The 15,168-nt window shown below is 31.4% G+C and overlaps 1 protein-coding gene across 1 annotated transcript; it reads right to left on the bottom strand.

Annotated features, from left to right (window-relative positions):
* Positions 5,730–6,466, bottom strand: LOC104777465. Its single transcript, XM_019242416.1, has 2 exons — positions 6,201–6,466; positions 5,730–6,057 (listed from the first exon to the last, which is right to left on the bottom strand). Exons 1-2 carry the CDS (start codon positions 6,464–6,466, stop codon positions 5,730–5,732), a joined length of 594 nt encoding a protein of 197 aa, XP_019097961.1.

Below are 15,168 nucleotides of genomic sequence, written 5' to 3'. Positions count from 1 at the left end.
ATATATATATATCTTATATAATATGACAAGGATTTTTTTTATTTTGTCTATTGATGCGACATTTGACGTTTTATTTTTGCTAAATGTGTACTTTACATTAATTTCAAGTTTGATCTCTTAAATTTATTTATTTGGAATAGTATTTATCTATATATACATTTTTGGAGACATTTATGAAATAAATCCTGAAGTTCATACCAATTTACAAGGAATGTCATTGACATTAAATTTTATAATTAGTTTTTACTTTAAATAATATCAAATTCAGAATCTAATTGAAGAAGATTTTCTCCTTTAATTATTTTTTACTTTAAATATGTAGATTGTCATTTTTCCTTTTTTACCACCAATTTGGTTTTCCATTATAATCTTCATTTGGTAATATATAATTTGGAAATTTATAATAAATTGTATGATAACAATGAAACGGATGAATGTTTTATACTTTATCTAAGAATTTACTCTATATTTTAAACTATGTCTATAAATTAAAGTTAAAATTAGTGATAAATTAATAAAAATTAAATCTTGATAAATCAATATATTTTCTTGGTTCTGCTTAAGAGTTTTCTTTATGGTTCTGCTTAAGAATCAGTAAATTAATAATTCTATAAATGAATTTTATACATTATACACTTTTAAAAAAATTGATGAATATGTTTTATACTTACCAAAAGTGAGAGATGCTCTAGATAACATATTTTTGATACACATATTTTTAATCAGTTAATTAAAGTTTATAAAAGTAAACAATTAGTATAATTCATATAAAAAACTAACTTACTTTTATTTTCATTGCACACATAATATACTAAAGTGTTAGATTATTTATATATGAAACTAACAAAAATAGAAAGCCATTTATATTGTATTGATATTATTGAAAAACTACAATATAATTAAATAAAATACTACTATCTCTACAGTGAAAACTAAAAAGACACTTCTCGACGATTTAAATATTTAAGAAACTTTATGATATCTTTTTCCTATATTATAAAAAATACATGGTATACACCTAAAACATAGAAATTGGACACTACATAGATGCAAAATACTGTACAATTAAGAAATACAAAAATTAGTTACATAGATATAGTTAATCTACCAAACAAAATACATTTTGCATTTTTTAAAACAAATTTAGCCTCGCGGTATACTGCGGGTGAATATCTTGTTTCTCTTATCTTACTCTACAAAATCTTAAATTATCTTTTATCTTTTATATATAATATGACAAAGTTTCTTTTAACTTTGCATATCGATGCGACATTTGGTGTTCTAATTTTGCGACACGTGTACTTTACATTAATTTCAAGTTTGATCTCTTAAATTTATTTACTTAGAATAGTATTCATTTGTTTTATCTTCCTATACCAAATTTTTAATTATTTTTTGTTTGTATTATTTAGTATTATTTAATAGCAATAATCTATATAGTTTACTTTGGTAAAAAGAAAAGGTAATCCATTTTACAAAAACATATTTCGTGTATTTTTATTTATAAGATTTTTAAATTCCTCACTAATTTTCCTTTAAATTTCTTTACTCTTCGTCTACCAAATATTTAATTATATTTAATTTTTTATTTAATATTATTTCATAGCAAAATCTCTATAGTTTATTTTTGTTAAAGAAAAATTAATCTATTTTAAAAGCATATATTTATTTTGTTTTGTTTTTATGATTCATAAATTCTTCACTGATTATTTTAGTACAACCGTAACTTACTAAACTATTTTTATCGGTTTCACATGTCAATATTTACTATAAATTAAACTATAATAAAGTAGAGTTATGAGAAATTGTCATTTGGCACCACTCTATTTTTTTAACATGTGTTATTTTTTCCAATTTTAATGAAATAAAAAGACACATTATTGCTAATCTAAAACTAAATTGTCTACATACCTTTTTTTAATTTAGGACATTTTATTTGTTTAGTTTCTTTAGGTTACTTTTACTTCGCTCAATCAATTACCTTTAAGACATTATGGGTGGACGTTTTCTTTTTCTCAAACCGTTCATGTTGCAATAATGCATATGACAGAATTAGTTACAATTAATATGCTTTATAACTGTATTTCTTGCCATGAATGTGTTTAGTCAGAATAATGTGTCAATGTAATTCCTTATGTTACAAACTTCATAAAAAACATGATGTCTTGCAGTATGATGATGTATGTTACAAACTTCATAAAAAAAACATGATGTCTTGCAATATGATGATTAAAAGATTAATTTCTCTATAACTATTTGAAGAAATGTTTAAAAAGCCATGTCAATTTTTTTTTTTTGATATCAGTGTCTTGTAATATTTATTAGCCTCTTTCAAAAGATTAGGTTTAATGATAGTCATGATCTAAAGTTTTTGCATTGTTTTGTAAAGTGATTTTTTAACTTTCAAACTATAGTTGAAAGTTTTTAGCGATGAAGATAACCCTAGCTCGACTCCTAAAGCACAATCTCTTTTGCTTTAAACATTCACTCATTATATTATAGCTGTAAGTCCCTTAGTTTTCTCCTTTTAAGTCCTCTGATCTTCAACTACAATATATTTCTAAGTTTATGTTTCATAAATTTTCTTTGTTTTTCGTTTTTAAAAGTTCTTTATTCCCATTACAAAAAATATTTTACTTTGCATATTGATAAAAAAAATCGAGCCTAATTTTACCGTGTAATGCATATATACATGGTCAAAAGATCACATAATTCTTTATTCCTCTTTGGAATCACTTCCCAAACTTTACAACATCCTATTGTAAAATATTATATATATATACATATTGTAACTTCAATACTTTCATCAAAGATATATGTCAATCGTTAAAATTTGTATAAATTAACAAGTAGATTAACCTGTACAAAAGAAAGAATACTTTTATATCGCATTGGTATTGTTTGAGTTACCAATCATACCTCATGTCTATTTTCCTGTAACCCTTACTCCATCTGTCATTATGCCAAAAACAACTTACACCATTTCCAATAGTTATCTATATTTTTTTGGTTTGAATTTTATATTTTACATATAGGGTGTAATTTTGAAGATATATGGTTTAGTATTTAGAGTATGAGAATAAAAGTATGATACTATGTAGTATTTTTAGAATTTTAGAAATGATGTGCTAAATTTAACACCAAAACTTATTTTAACCAATTTGCAAAAATTGTCCTTCTTTTAACACACTTCATAATTATAAACTTATAAATGCATATATTTAAATTCCTTTAAGGCATATATAAATAATATCATGTACATTTCATATATAACTTAATGAAAATTTTATTTTACATACAAAACTTTGATTTTATAACCATTTTCTAGTATATATATATATATATATATATATATATATAATTATGTATAAATGAAGGGATTCCTTTAAGGATGATAACCTTGTGGGTGATGAGTTCCTAATCATGTACGGACGGGACAGAGAAGGTCATCATTTGTGCTACAATAAGGTCTATGGTGAATTGAATAACAAAATTCTCTCTGATGAAAAAGAGATGAAGCAGTTTCTGAAGAAGATTGTGTTCTTCAAGAAGAGCAAAACAATCTCAATATCAGTGGAATTTCTACATTTCTGCAAGTTTTTGACTTGACGAATCATCAAGGACTGGAAAGAAAGTGTTACGATCAGTGGCCTGTGGCCAACCAAGCTGCAAAAGCTGTAAGTTTATTACATGAGGAAAATCCTGATTTTGTCTTCAGAGTGGTACATATTTTTAGAAGATGTTTGTTTGATTGAATTTGATGATTTTTTTTTATGTGTAGATTCATAAGATAGAAGATTGGATGTTCTGTTCCAGGTTTTGATTAATGCTCCCAGGAGAGATCGTGTGATGAGTCTGAAGAAACAGAATGTCTATAAGACTTACAAGCCATGTCTGAAGGTCTTTAGACGAAACGGGAAGAGTTCAAGTGTCAACTGCCAGGGTGGTATATTGGAGACAGTGCGACACATCGAGTATGGTGATGGAGAGCAGATTCGGCTGTAGCAAGAGCATGGACGAAAAAGGTGTCAGCCTAACTAGTGTTTGTTGGAGGCTACAAGTTGGTTGTTAAAATCAACATGATGATGGAAAACTTCTCATGACCTATAAGGTAAAGAGAGGTGCTGTGAAGAACATGAAACACTGTAGTATTTACTGGACAAAAAAGAGTGTTGTGAAGATTGTTGAAGCCTATATAAGGGAAGGAAGTTCATCTTATTAGGGTTAGTACTTTTGTAGAGAGAAAAGTGTGAGTTAGAATCAAGCAAAAGAAAAGAGTTGTTTGGGTCTGCTTGTGAGTGAATATACGAATGTGCATAGTTGTTGTTGTACTGGTAAGATTGGGTAGATTAGGATTGATTCAATGGCAAATCACTTGTGGTGATATTGCATGAAGCTGATCAAACAAGCTTGTAAGATAGCTGTTTGAGGAATCTCTAATATAACTTAGTTTACTTATATCTTTTGTGTTCTTACATTAGACCATCTTTACTCCAGAACGTGTAAATGTTGCTCAGAAAACAAAACAAAAAACATTTATTACACATTTTTATTTTTTATTTATTTTTAAAAATATGTGCCAATAAATGAACGCCACGTGTCGAGGAACATTTCTCACAACGTTCTCAAAATACTCCAGCAAAAAGCGTTACTCTTCTTTTTACTTTTATCTCTCATCTTTTTCTTATTTTTTTAATAAAAGTAACTACATGAGTAACACCAGTAATCATGTTCTTAGTATTCAGGGTTCTAGTTATTCCATAGCCACATATATCACACATATATCGCATAGTTATTCCATAGCCACATATATCACACATATATCGCAGGTTCAAAGTACCTCAAAATAACTACGAGGTACAGGCTGCTATTCATCGAGATCACTTTGAGCTCTCATCAAGTGTGGATTGTGTTTTGTGATTTCGATTTTTCCAGTCTGATCTCTTAATGATTTTTCTGACACTGTTTGAAATATTGTGGACTTAGGTACATCTCACCCAACCAAGTTCCAATAGCATACAAAGAACTAGGTATATCTTCTCCTTGAATGTCAAAGTTTATTGCGCTGTGATGACTCTTAAACCCATGAAAGAGCAAGCTATCAACATTGATTGCGATGGGGTTAGTGCATTTACACATTTCTCTAGAAAAAAGAACCATTAAAACTGAATGTTTTTTTTTTTTTCGGTGGTACCAATAAATCAATAAGGTTGTTCTTTTTCCCTTGAAGACTATTGGACAAGAGGTTTCAATTAGCAGTGGAGAGAGCGATGCTAATTCTGATTACGAGGACGACTAGTCATGGCAATATAACTATACTTATTCCAGTGTTTGCATTCTTTTAGTGTGTTGCTATGTTTTTGATTATTAAGTAAAACTGTAAAAATTGGAAATTTGTACTCCAGTTTTCACAATCAGTTCATAATTGAAACTTCAATCTAAACATTCGTGCACCATATCCATACCTCTACTGATTGTCTTGTACAATGTCTCCATAGACGAGATCTTACGTTTTGTTGAGTATTTAACAACATAATTAGATGTAAAGATCTACAAATTGAAAGCAATGTAACTATTTAGATATACAGTACTTCACCGTACTAAATGATGCTTCTTCTACTCATGATTTTTTTTTTGTTTTAAAAGAAAAACATAAGTTTGGATAAAACCTGAAAATAGCTGTCATCGCTACGTAGATATAAAAATCATCGAATCTAAGAAACTCTGATTCATATGTGTAAAGAAGCAATAAGACTAGAGCAATCATCCTCCCTTGGTTGGTTAAAGAGAGGCCTAAACATCTCAAGAATTCTAGTCCTAGGGTTTATCACCTTGGGCTGTGATGTTTCAAATAGAGACTTCCACAAATAAAGAATGTTAGACTTTATGGCTTCTCTCGCAAACCCATTCGCCTCTGCTGAAACATCTTTGGAAGACCTCAACGTCTCCTCTAGCTTCTTTAGCTCTTGGTTGTAATGTTCAAAATCAGATGGTTTCACTACTCCACCAAGAGAGCTTTCTCTGTTTCTGAGAATCAAAACAAACCGATCCAATTCTCTGATTCCAAACGTAAAATTCTGGCCAGTCTTTACGACCAGTCCCCATTGGTTTGATTTGCCACCATCCTCCTGATAGACTCCATTCTTAGGTTTGATTATTTGATATATGTTTCAAACACATATAGGATAACACAAAACAACCTTCCTACCACAGGAGCGTTAATGTCCTTGTTCCCTGCATACTTCAATAGCCAAAGACAAAACAGTAACATAGAACGCATGTTATCAGATAACAAGAACATTGCTTCAGCCACAGAGAGCGAGAGGTCAACTCCGAGTCGCACAGCCTCCTTTTTCTGCTTTTCATAATTGTTAAGGTTGGTCTCTTTAGTGTAAGGAGAATACCTAGATTGTGCTAATCTCTTGTTGTTACGGACAACGCAGTGAGTCATTGATAATGATTCCATCTGTTTCGAGAGGATCGATATGTCTCAAGAATTCATCGTGGAGGGCTTTAGGATGCAGTGACAGACGAACCTCAAAACAAAAACAGAAAAATTGAGAGAATTGAAGAACCCTAGATCGTAACTTTAACCTTCAGTGTGAAACCTTTTCAAATATATCAAATCTAAATTCGTAGAAAGAAACGAAACTAGTGACTCTCCTCGCTGATTGTATGTAGTGTTCTCTGGAAAACTCCTTTGACAAGTAATAATAAGAAAGAGTTATGGATTCTTTTTCTTTAGACAGTTAAAAAGTAGTATATTTTATAGGAAAGGAAAAGAAAAAGGATATATATATAAGGAAAAGGAAATAATGTATTAGGAAAAGGAAATATTTATAAAGAAATTTGGTGGAATGTAGTTTTAAATTAGAGAGAATATTGGTTTTTTTCTTTTTCAACCAAAAACACTATTTAGAAAAAAAATAACTCCACGATTAGTTGCCCAAACCGATGGGTAAATGTTTACAAATAAAATTGCAGAAATTAAAGATCTAGACGATCGTGCAAGGCAATCCGCCCTTAGATTGGAGGAACGAGGAATCTTCATCAAGGAGAAAAGTGGAAAGATTGCCCTCAACATGTGCAAGTCGTCTAACAAATTTGAGAAAGCGGCCAATCTTCAGGAGCTTGAATCATCGCTACCAATTCTGCACAGTCCAATGCGAAGCACTACTCCATTGCCTAAATCAGGGCCTCTAACTCCGCATGAAGCGGGGAAGAACTTCGCCGAAGACATCGAGCACCTAACAAAAGGGTCTTATCATTTCCATTATCACACACCACCCCAAACCTGAATTGGGGTCGGATTCTTTCCAGGAACCATCAGTCTGACAGCAAATATCCTGAATCGAAGGAACATAAGGGACCCGAGATTCTGGCAGATTTGCATTACCAGGCAACTCCACTACCTGAGCCTGAGCATCTTCCCAAAAATCCTGATCACTTACCGCCTGATTGATGACCTCGTCAGGCGTAAGCTGCGTGTCTTGATTTTTTTTTTATTTCTATCCTTCCAAATCGACCATAAAATCCAAGGTAACCTATGAAGAGGATCTTGAGTATCCAAATGCGAAGAAACCTGCCTATAAATAATGGAAAACACCGAATCATGAGGAAAACTCCCTGGAAAAATCCAAATCGGAGATGCCTCCCAAATTTTACGCGATCGAGGACACTCAAAAAGAGCATAGTTGATTATCTCACAGTCTAAATCACACCTTTTACACTTACTATCACACTGAACCCCTCGATGAGCCAATTGATCCGTTACTAGAAAAGAACCAGAGGCAATTTGCCAAAAAAGTGTTTAATTTTAGGTGGAGCGTGGAGTTTCCATGTTTGGGCTCTTAAAACCGTACAAGTTGGGCCAATTTCTACCTCCGCCACCATCTCCCTAGCCAATTCATAACCCCAACGCACGAAATATTTCTCCAATTTTGAAAAATGTCAAGCAAACCTATCTGGCTTCAAAAACTTGCTTAGAATCATACTTCGAATAATATGAATATCTTCTGGGTCCATAAACTCGTGAAGAATTGGTAGATGCCATTTACTGGCGACCGGATTAATTAAATGCATAACCATTAAATTCGGATGCAATAATCTACCTCCTCCATTAGCCGGACGAGGGTGTTGGTCAGGGATCCAAACATCCCGCCAGACATAAATATTAGTACCGTCACCTACCATCCACCTAGCTCCGCACGACACCATATTAGTTTCTTGTGTGTGTTTTTAACCCATTGGTATTTGGAGTGCTTTATGCCGTTACGAAAAGCATGCAGATCAATAAATGCTTTTTTGTTTTTATTATTACAAAAAAATGGTTATTACTTTTTATTCTCAACAACAAAAAGTTAAAACAAGAAGGCTTGGGGGAGGTAATTAATTCCTCTGTAATTAACATATTTCCTCAACTATATTATCGTGTGCGCGAATTATTTTTTTCAACTTTACAATGACTAAGCAAATTAATTGCCCCCTTTAAACCAAATATCATTGGACTATATATGTCATTTTATATTCACAGACCTTCGTGATTCTCAGGTTAGGCCTGCATGAAAATCACTACAAGAAAACTAACTAATGATTCCAAGACGTGTTTGTTCCTCTATTTGTGCTGTAGTCGTTTATTCATCGTAAAATAATTATTTTTTTCGTCGCTTTTTTGTTTGCGACAAAAAAATGGTCACAAATTAGAGTCCTACAGTGCAAGTTTTCTTGTAGTAAAAAGGTAACTTTGTGATTAGCAATTTCTAATTTTTTATGGGAGGAAGAAACGTGTTGGAATGCTATTCATCTTAAAATAATCACTTATTATTCAAAACGCTATTGGAAGGTAAATATGAAATATGCATGGTTGTTTAGCTTCTAGCAGCAAGCCACCAATCATGCTTGTATTACCTAGATCTTAACCTTAAGCCTTCAAATTGAAACCCCTTTCCTCTTTCTGCTCTAATCCGGATGACAAATAATACAAGACAAAGGCTTATGTATTGTGTAGCAGAGATTGTTTGTGATACTAAAGCAGTGGGTACTAGCCCAATGATATGTCACATTAGTAGATGCAAACGATACAAGGATTGTGTGGAAAAGAAAAACCAGAAGGTTATAACTGGTGATAACAATGGGAATTTGAAGGTGATCAAGTATGATCTGATGCTGTTTAGAAGGTCAGTTAATGAGATGGTAGTCGTCAATGAGTTGCCACTCTCATTTGTAGAATCAGAAGGATGGAAGCGGTTCTGTTTCAATATTTTGCCGATGTACAAGACATTCTCCAGAAGAACTTGTAGTAAAGACATTGTAGCGATGTATCTACAAGAGAAGACAACTTTGAAGAATTTGTTCAGTGTAGAGAAACAAAGGGTTTCTCTAGTTACGGATATATAGACGTGTCCTACAACTTCTTACAACTACATGGTGATCACGAGTCACTGGATTAATACTGAGTGGGAATTGCATAAGAGGATTCTGAGCTTCAAGGTCATCGCTGATCATAAAGGAGACACCATTGCAGGCTAGTTGATGGATTGCTTAGACGATTGGGGGATTGAGAAAGTCTTCACAGTTACAGTTGACAATGCAAAGAAAATTGACAAGGCTTTGGATGCTTTTAAAGATCAGTTAAGGCTGAGAGGAGGAGAAGCATTAGTTAAAGATGGTGACTATCTACATATGCGTTGTTGTGCACATATCCTCAATCTGATTGTTGGAGATGGTTTGAAGAAGGCAAATCATCATATTGTTGCGGTTAGAAATGCAGTGAAATATGTTTGGTCATCGTTCAGTAGGCTTAAGTCTTTCGCATTGAGGTGTGACACTGGTAAGATGTGTAGAGGGAGTTTGCCATTCGATGTTTGCACACGCTGGAACTCAACATATCTGATGTTGAGTTCTGCTTTGAATCTAAGGAAGGCTTTTGAAAAGATGGAAGCTGAGGACAAGTTGTACTGTGATTATTTTGAGGAAGAGGATGAGAAAACAAAGGCTAAAAGAGTTGGACCGCCAACTCATTCGACTTGGGAGGAAATTGCAAGGTTGGTAAAGTTTCTCAAAATCTTCTATAAGTGCACTTTGATATTCTCTGCTTCCAATTCGGTTAGTTTCACATTGTGCTACAATGAGATTGTGGACACTGAGAGGAATTTGATGAGTAAGTGTACCAGTTTTGATGCGGAGATCAGAAAGCAGGCTTATGTAATGAGGGATAAATTCGATAAGTATTGGGATGGGTTGAATAACATGAATCCTCTGGTTATTGTGGCTAGTGTCTTTTATCCTCGAAACAAGATGAAGTTTGCTTCTTTCTGCTTCGACCAGTTGTATGGTAAGGACACAATTGAGACTCGGCACCTCAATGCAAAAGTTTCTGATGTAATGAAGAACATGTATGATCATTACAGCTGCAAGCTCAGCACACCAGAGTCTATAGAAGACACCATTGCTTCTCAGCCATAGTCTTACGTTTTTGAGTTATCAGATGATGAAGATGGTTGTGAGGGGATACTTGCAATTTTCGGCAAGGTGGTTGGGTTAAAGCTTAATGCAGATAGCTGCAATGAGTTACAACAATATCTAGCAGAAAAACCTGAGCCCAGAGTAGAGAATAAGTTGGGGATGGCTTATGATGTTCTCAGTTGGTGGAGACGTAGTAGCTCAAAGTATTCAGTCTTTTCAGAAATGGTTAGAGATGTTCTAGGCATTCAAGCCTCATCAGTTGCTTCAGAATCGGCTTTTAGTACAAGTGGGAGGGTCTTGGATCCTTACAAAAGTTCTCTCACCCCTTACATGGTTGAGGTTTTGTTGTGCACCCAACAATGGTTAAAGTATTCTTATAAAGGAGAAGCAGTCGTAGCAAACTTGGCCCAGATGTTGGAAGAAGTTGAATTCTTTGAGTCTCTCGGTAAGTTTAAATTCTCTAGGTTTAGTAATCCTTTCAAATCTTTTTATATCTGTAAGTTTACTAATATCTTGTCTCTGTTTTCTTCTGTAGATTCTCATAATCCAGAGGAAGCTATTCCATGATTCTTCATAGTATGACAGGTATGATTGTGGTTCTAAGTGTTCATATGCCTTTTCTTTTTGTGTTTGATTAACATTGTTTTTGTTATGATTTTTACAGGTAGGAAGCTGCGTATTTTGTCCTTTTTGATGCGGAACGCAGCCTTAACAATGGATGGTGTAGTACTGACTTTGAAGCTGCTCTTTTGACTACTTTTTGATGTGAAGTAGCATGCTTTCGTTGATGGAATGATTTTTTGATGTAATGCAAGCTTAAACTAGATAAAATGCTAGTTTAGCAGCTTCTCTAATGGTCTGTAATGGTATGTAGTATGTACTAGTAGATTAAAGCTTTTAAACTCTTTAACACAGCTTTTAAGCGTACATGAATTTAGCAGGTTCTATTTGGTGTTGATTTCAGAAAATCTCTAATTCGGGTTAAATAATCCGAATTTGAGATTAGTTTCGGATGAAAAATTAAATCAGGTAACCGACCCGATTAATCTGAGTTCTGTCCGAACCGAACCGTATTTCAATTTAAGTTAATTCAGTGAAATTTTAAAAAGCCCGAATTCAGAAAAAACCGAATAACCCGATCCAAACAACCTGTTTCAGCCGAACTCCCAAGGCGACTCAATTGCATTCATAAAGGCGTTTTTATTTTTTACTTTTTTGGGGCAATAACAAACGTTAACTAAATCATTCACCAATGAAAACAATATACGGGTTATTCAATTTTGTGTAGTAATTAGCGTAGACGACTTTGACAAAAAGAAATTAGCAAAGACGATAGTGCTAAGAAGCTTCGATTTAACAAGATATAACGAAAAAATATTTGACGCGTACGTAGTCAGCCATGTACGATGTCGTACAAAGCCACCAAAAGGGAATTAAAAAATCAATATATATTGTAGTCATCACCGGTTCTGTTCTCTAGCTGTAACTAAGATATATACATTTTTGTATTATTCAATTCTATATCTATTTTCCCTTCTAAAATAAGTATATCTTTTGAAGACCATTTAGATTGCGCTTAATTAACAAGATGAATTAAACTATTGAATCTATATTTCCAGGTTTTCTGTACGCTAATTAAATAACTGTGGACCTGTGGTTAATGTCCCGTGGCAGAGTAGTGAGTACATAGAGAAGTTTGGTTCAAATTTTCGGGTTGATGTATCCAGACCAGAAAAGTAGGACAAATTTTTGTATTCTATTAAAATAGTACTAAGACTCATACCCCTCGCGATATTGCGGGGGAAATATTTTAGAAAAAATAAATAATTTAAAATTTAAAACTATACATTATGAAATCATTTGAATGTAATAGAATAGTTTGAATACATAAACATTAAACATAAACTGTTACAAAAAAACCCAACCATCAAAATGTAAACTTATAAACAAAAAATGTTATGTAGAATAGACGTAACTTTGCAAAAAATATTGTTTAAAATATTATAAATATATATAATATATTTTATGAAGAATTATGGTAAAGAGCTACAATTAAAAAAATCATAATGACAAAGTGATTTTAACTGAGAATATTGAATTAATGATTGTAATGAGTAAATGTAATTTTTATTAAATAATTATAATTAAAAATGTATTTAATAATGAGTGAAACTATATCAAAGAAAAATTGAAATTAAAATACACAACTTTCAAAACGTAATAAAATAAATTTTAAATATGAAAATAGTTTTAACGAAAAGTTACGATAAATAGACGCAACTGTAAATTCTATATTAAGTCATATTAAATTTCTCTATTGCTATAATCATTTCTAAAATTTTAGTTAGATTGTGAATATTAGATATTAATATTCAATTATTTAGATTCAACATAAAATGAAAATTTTGTTTCAACGAACTTGTTGGTTACTGATGAAGAGACAAATATAAAGAGAGTTCAGAAGACATGACTATTTAAATAGATACACGTCAATGACGTCATACACTAATTAGAACGAAAGTTGTGATGAAAAAATATAAATAAAATATAATGAAAAGACACAACTCTACAATGAACACATACAACCGTTTGAATTTTTTTTTTAAAAAAAAACAAATAAAAACAAAAATTTTACGAAAAACTATTACGAAAAATTGCAACTGTCTGCATTTGATTATACCTAATAATCCATATAAACTGATTTTAAATAGAAGACATCTTTATTACCATATTGAAAAGGTCAAATTCAAAAACTCACTATATAATCCATCTAACTGTTGAAAAAAACTCTAGGTATTTTTATTAAATTTTTATATTTAAAATTAACTATAAGTTGTAAATTAGATTCATCATTCTAAAAATCTTTTGTTAAATCAATAATTGGAGGAATTTTTTTACTTTTAAAAAAATGAATGCTAGAGAATAGTTTAGATGTAAAAACTGTTGAGATTGAAAATTTATATTATTTTGTGTCATGTCAAAAAAATGAAAACAATTCAAACAGACAAATATATATATATATATATATATATATATATTGATTTCAAAAAATAAGAATGTTACAATAAACACAACTCTAAAGTGAATCATTGTAACTTTTTATAAATAATCGTTTTAGTGAACCATCACGAGTTTTTGGAAAAGATCCAAAAGGTACTATTGAAAAAAACACAATTGTTGGTCGCATTTATTCGGATTGTTATTATATATAGATTAAAATACTATTAGATTAGTATAGTAGATTAATAATGTGATACTGAGTAATTTAATATTGTATTTAAGTTTCATATGATTGAGTTCTTTGAAATAACTTCTTTCAAAGAATACACTGATTTTTTAAAACACTCAAGAATAGATATTAAATGAAAAAGGAAAACAGAAAAATAATTTTATTATTTGGTAGGATAAAAAAATTCATATCTCCAACTAAGTGGCTGCAGAAAATTCAAAGTGACAAAAAAAAAAGATTTCTTTTTGGTTTCTCGAAGAATTAAAGTTTAAGTGGATAATTTAACATACTAAACTGTATTATATTTCATATGTAAACAAAATTTCATAAACGTAGCCTATTTTTTTTCCTCAAGTAATGTGTAGTTAGTCTTATTTGGTATGATAAAGTTGTTGGATCCATTATGTATATCTACACCGACGCATGATGCGTGGAACTTTCTTTTCTATTTCGTTTTTGTTTTAAAAATTCTACATTAAATATTAAAAGGACTTATAGCCAAATGATTTTAAATTCTAACACTTAAAATTTAAAGTGATAATTTTGCCCAACTTAGGGTATGTTTTTCGGTGTTTGAAACTTCGAATCCGTGGTAAAATTATAGGTGACATATAAATGATTAAAAGTTAGAAAAAATTAATAAAACTTAAAAGTTAGAGAAAATTAATAAAACTTAAAAGTTAAAGAAAATTATTAAAACTTAAAAGTTAGAAAAAATTAATAAACCTTTAAAAAGTAGAGAAAAATTTGCTATTGTAAATGATGTAATATGTATTGTCCAACAACGTACACGACCGTGAACGACGGAATGGACCACATCAATAATGTATCGTTTCAATAATACCATGTATATCCATATATTATCCAGTGAATTGATCACCATGATTAGTGAGTGTGTCATCCACATTAGCTCTGGACAAAATATCCCAAACCGGAGAAAAGGACTCGAACCGAGGCAAAATTAACATAAATATTTGGATATTAAACCCTAGATTAAGAAAAGAAAACTGAACTGGTCTCGATATCCAAAATAATTTTAAAATATAATTATTTATCGAAAAAGATTATAGTTAATTGTAAAATCAAATATATGAAACTTATGAGAATAGTAGAAAACGGTCCTGTCCAGAGAAGAAACACCTGAGCGATCCAGAAAAGGCCTTTTAGCTTCTCCTTCGTTTCCCTTTTTCCCCTCATTCAGGTCTGTCGCATTGACTATTATGATGATTCTCTCTTTTCTTTAACTTTAGATATGTCGCAGCGACTCTCTACTCATCTAACTTTCATCTCTCCTCTTTTTTCTTCATTTATATTTGTGTCGCTAATGTGATCGCGACGATTAACAAAAAGAACATGGCTAAATTGGAAATGAATGGACTGAAACCAAAATAACCAATAAATATATAAAAATACCTCAAAAATACCTTAAATTCTTTGGTTATTTTTCAACCATAACCGAAAATCCAAATATTTTG

The sequence above is a fragment of the Camelina sativa genome, chromosome 3, assembly GCF_000633955.1.
Source record: "Camelina sativa cultivar DH55 chromosome 3, Cs, whole genome shotgun sequence".
In the NCBI taxonomy this organism is placed as follows: Eukaryota; Viridiplantae; Streptophyta; class Magnoliopsida; order Brassicales; family Brassicaceae; genus Camelina; species Camelina sativa.
This window is presented reverse-complemented; position numbering and strand designations above follow the sequence as displayed.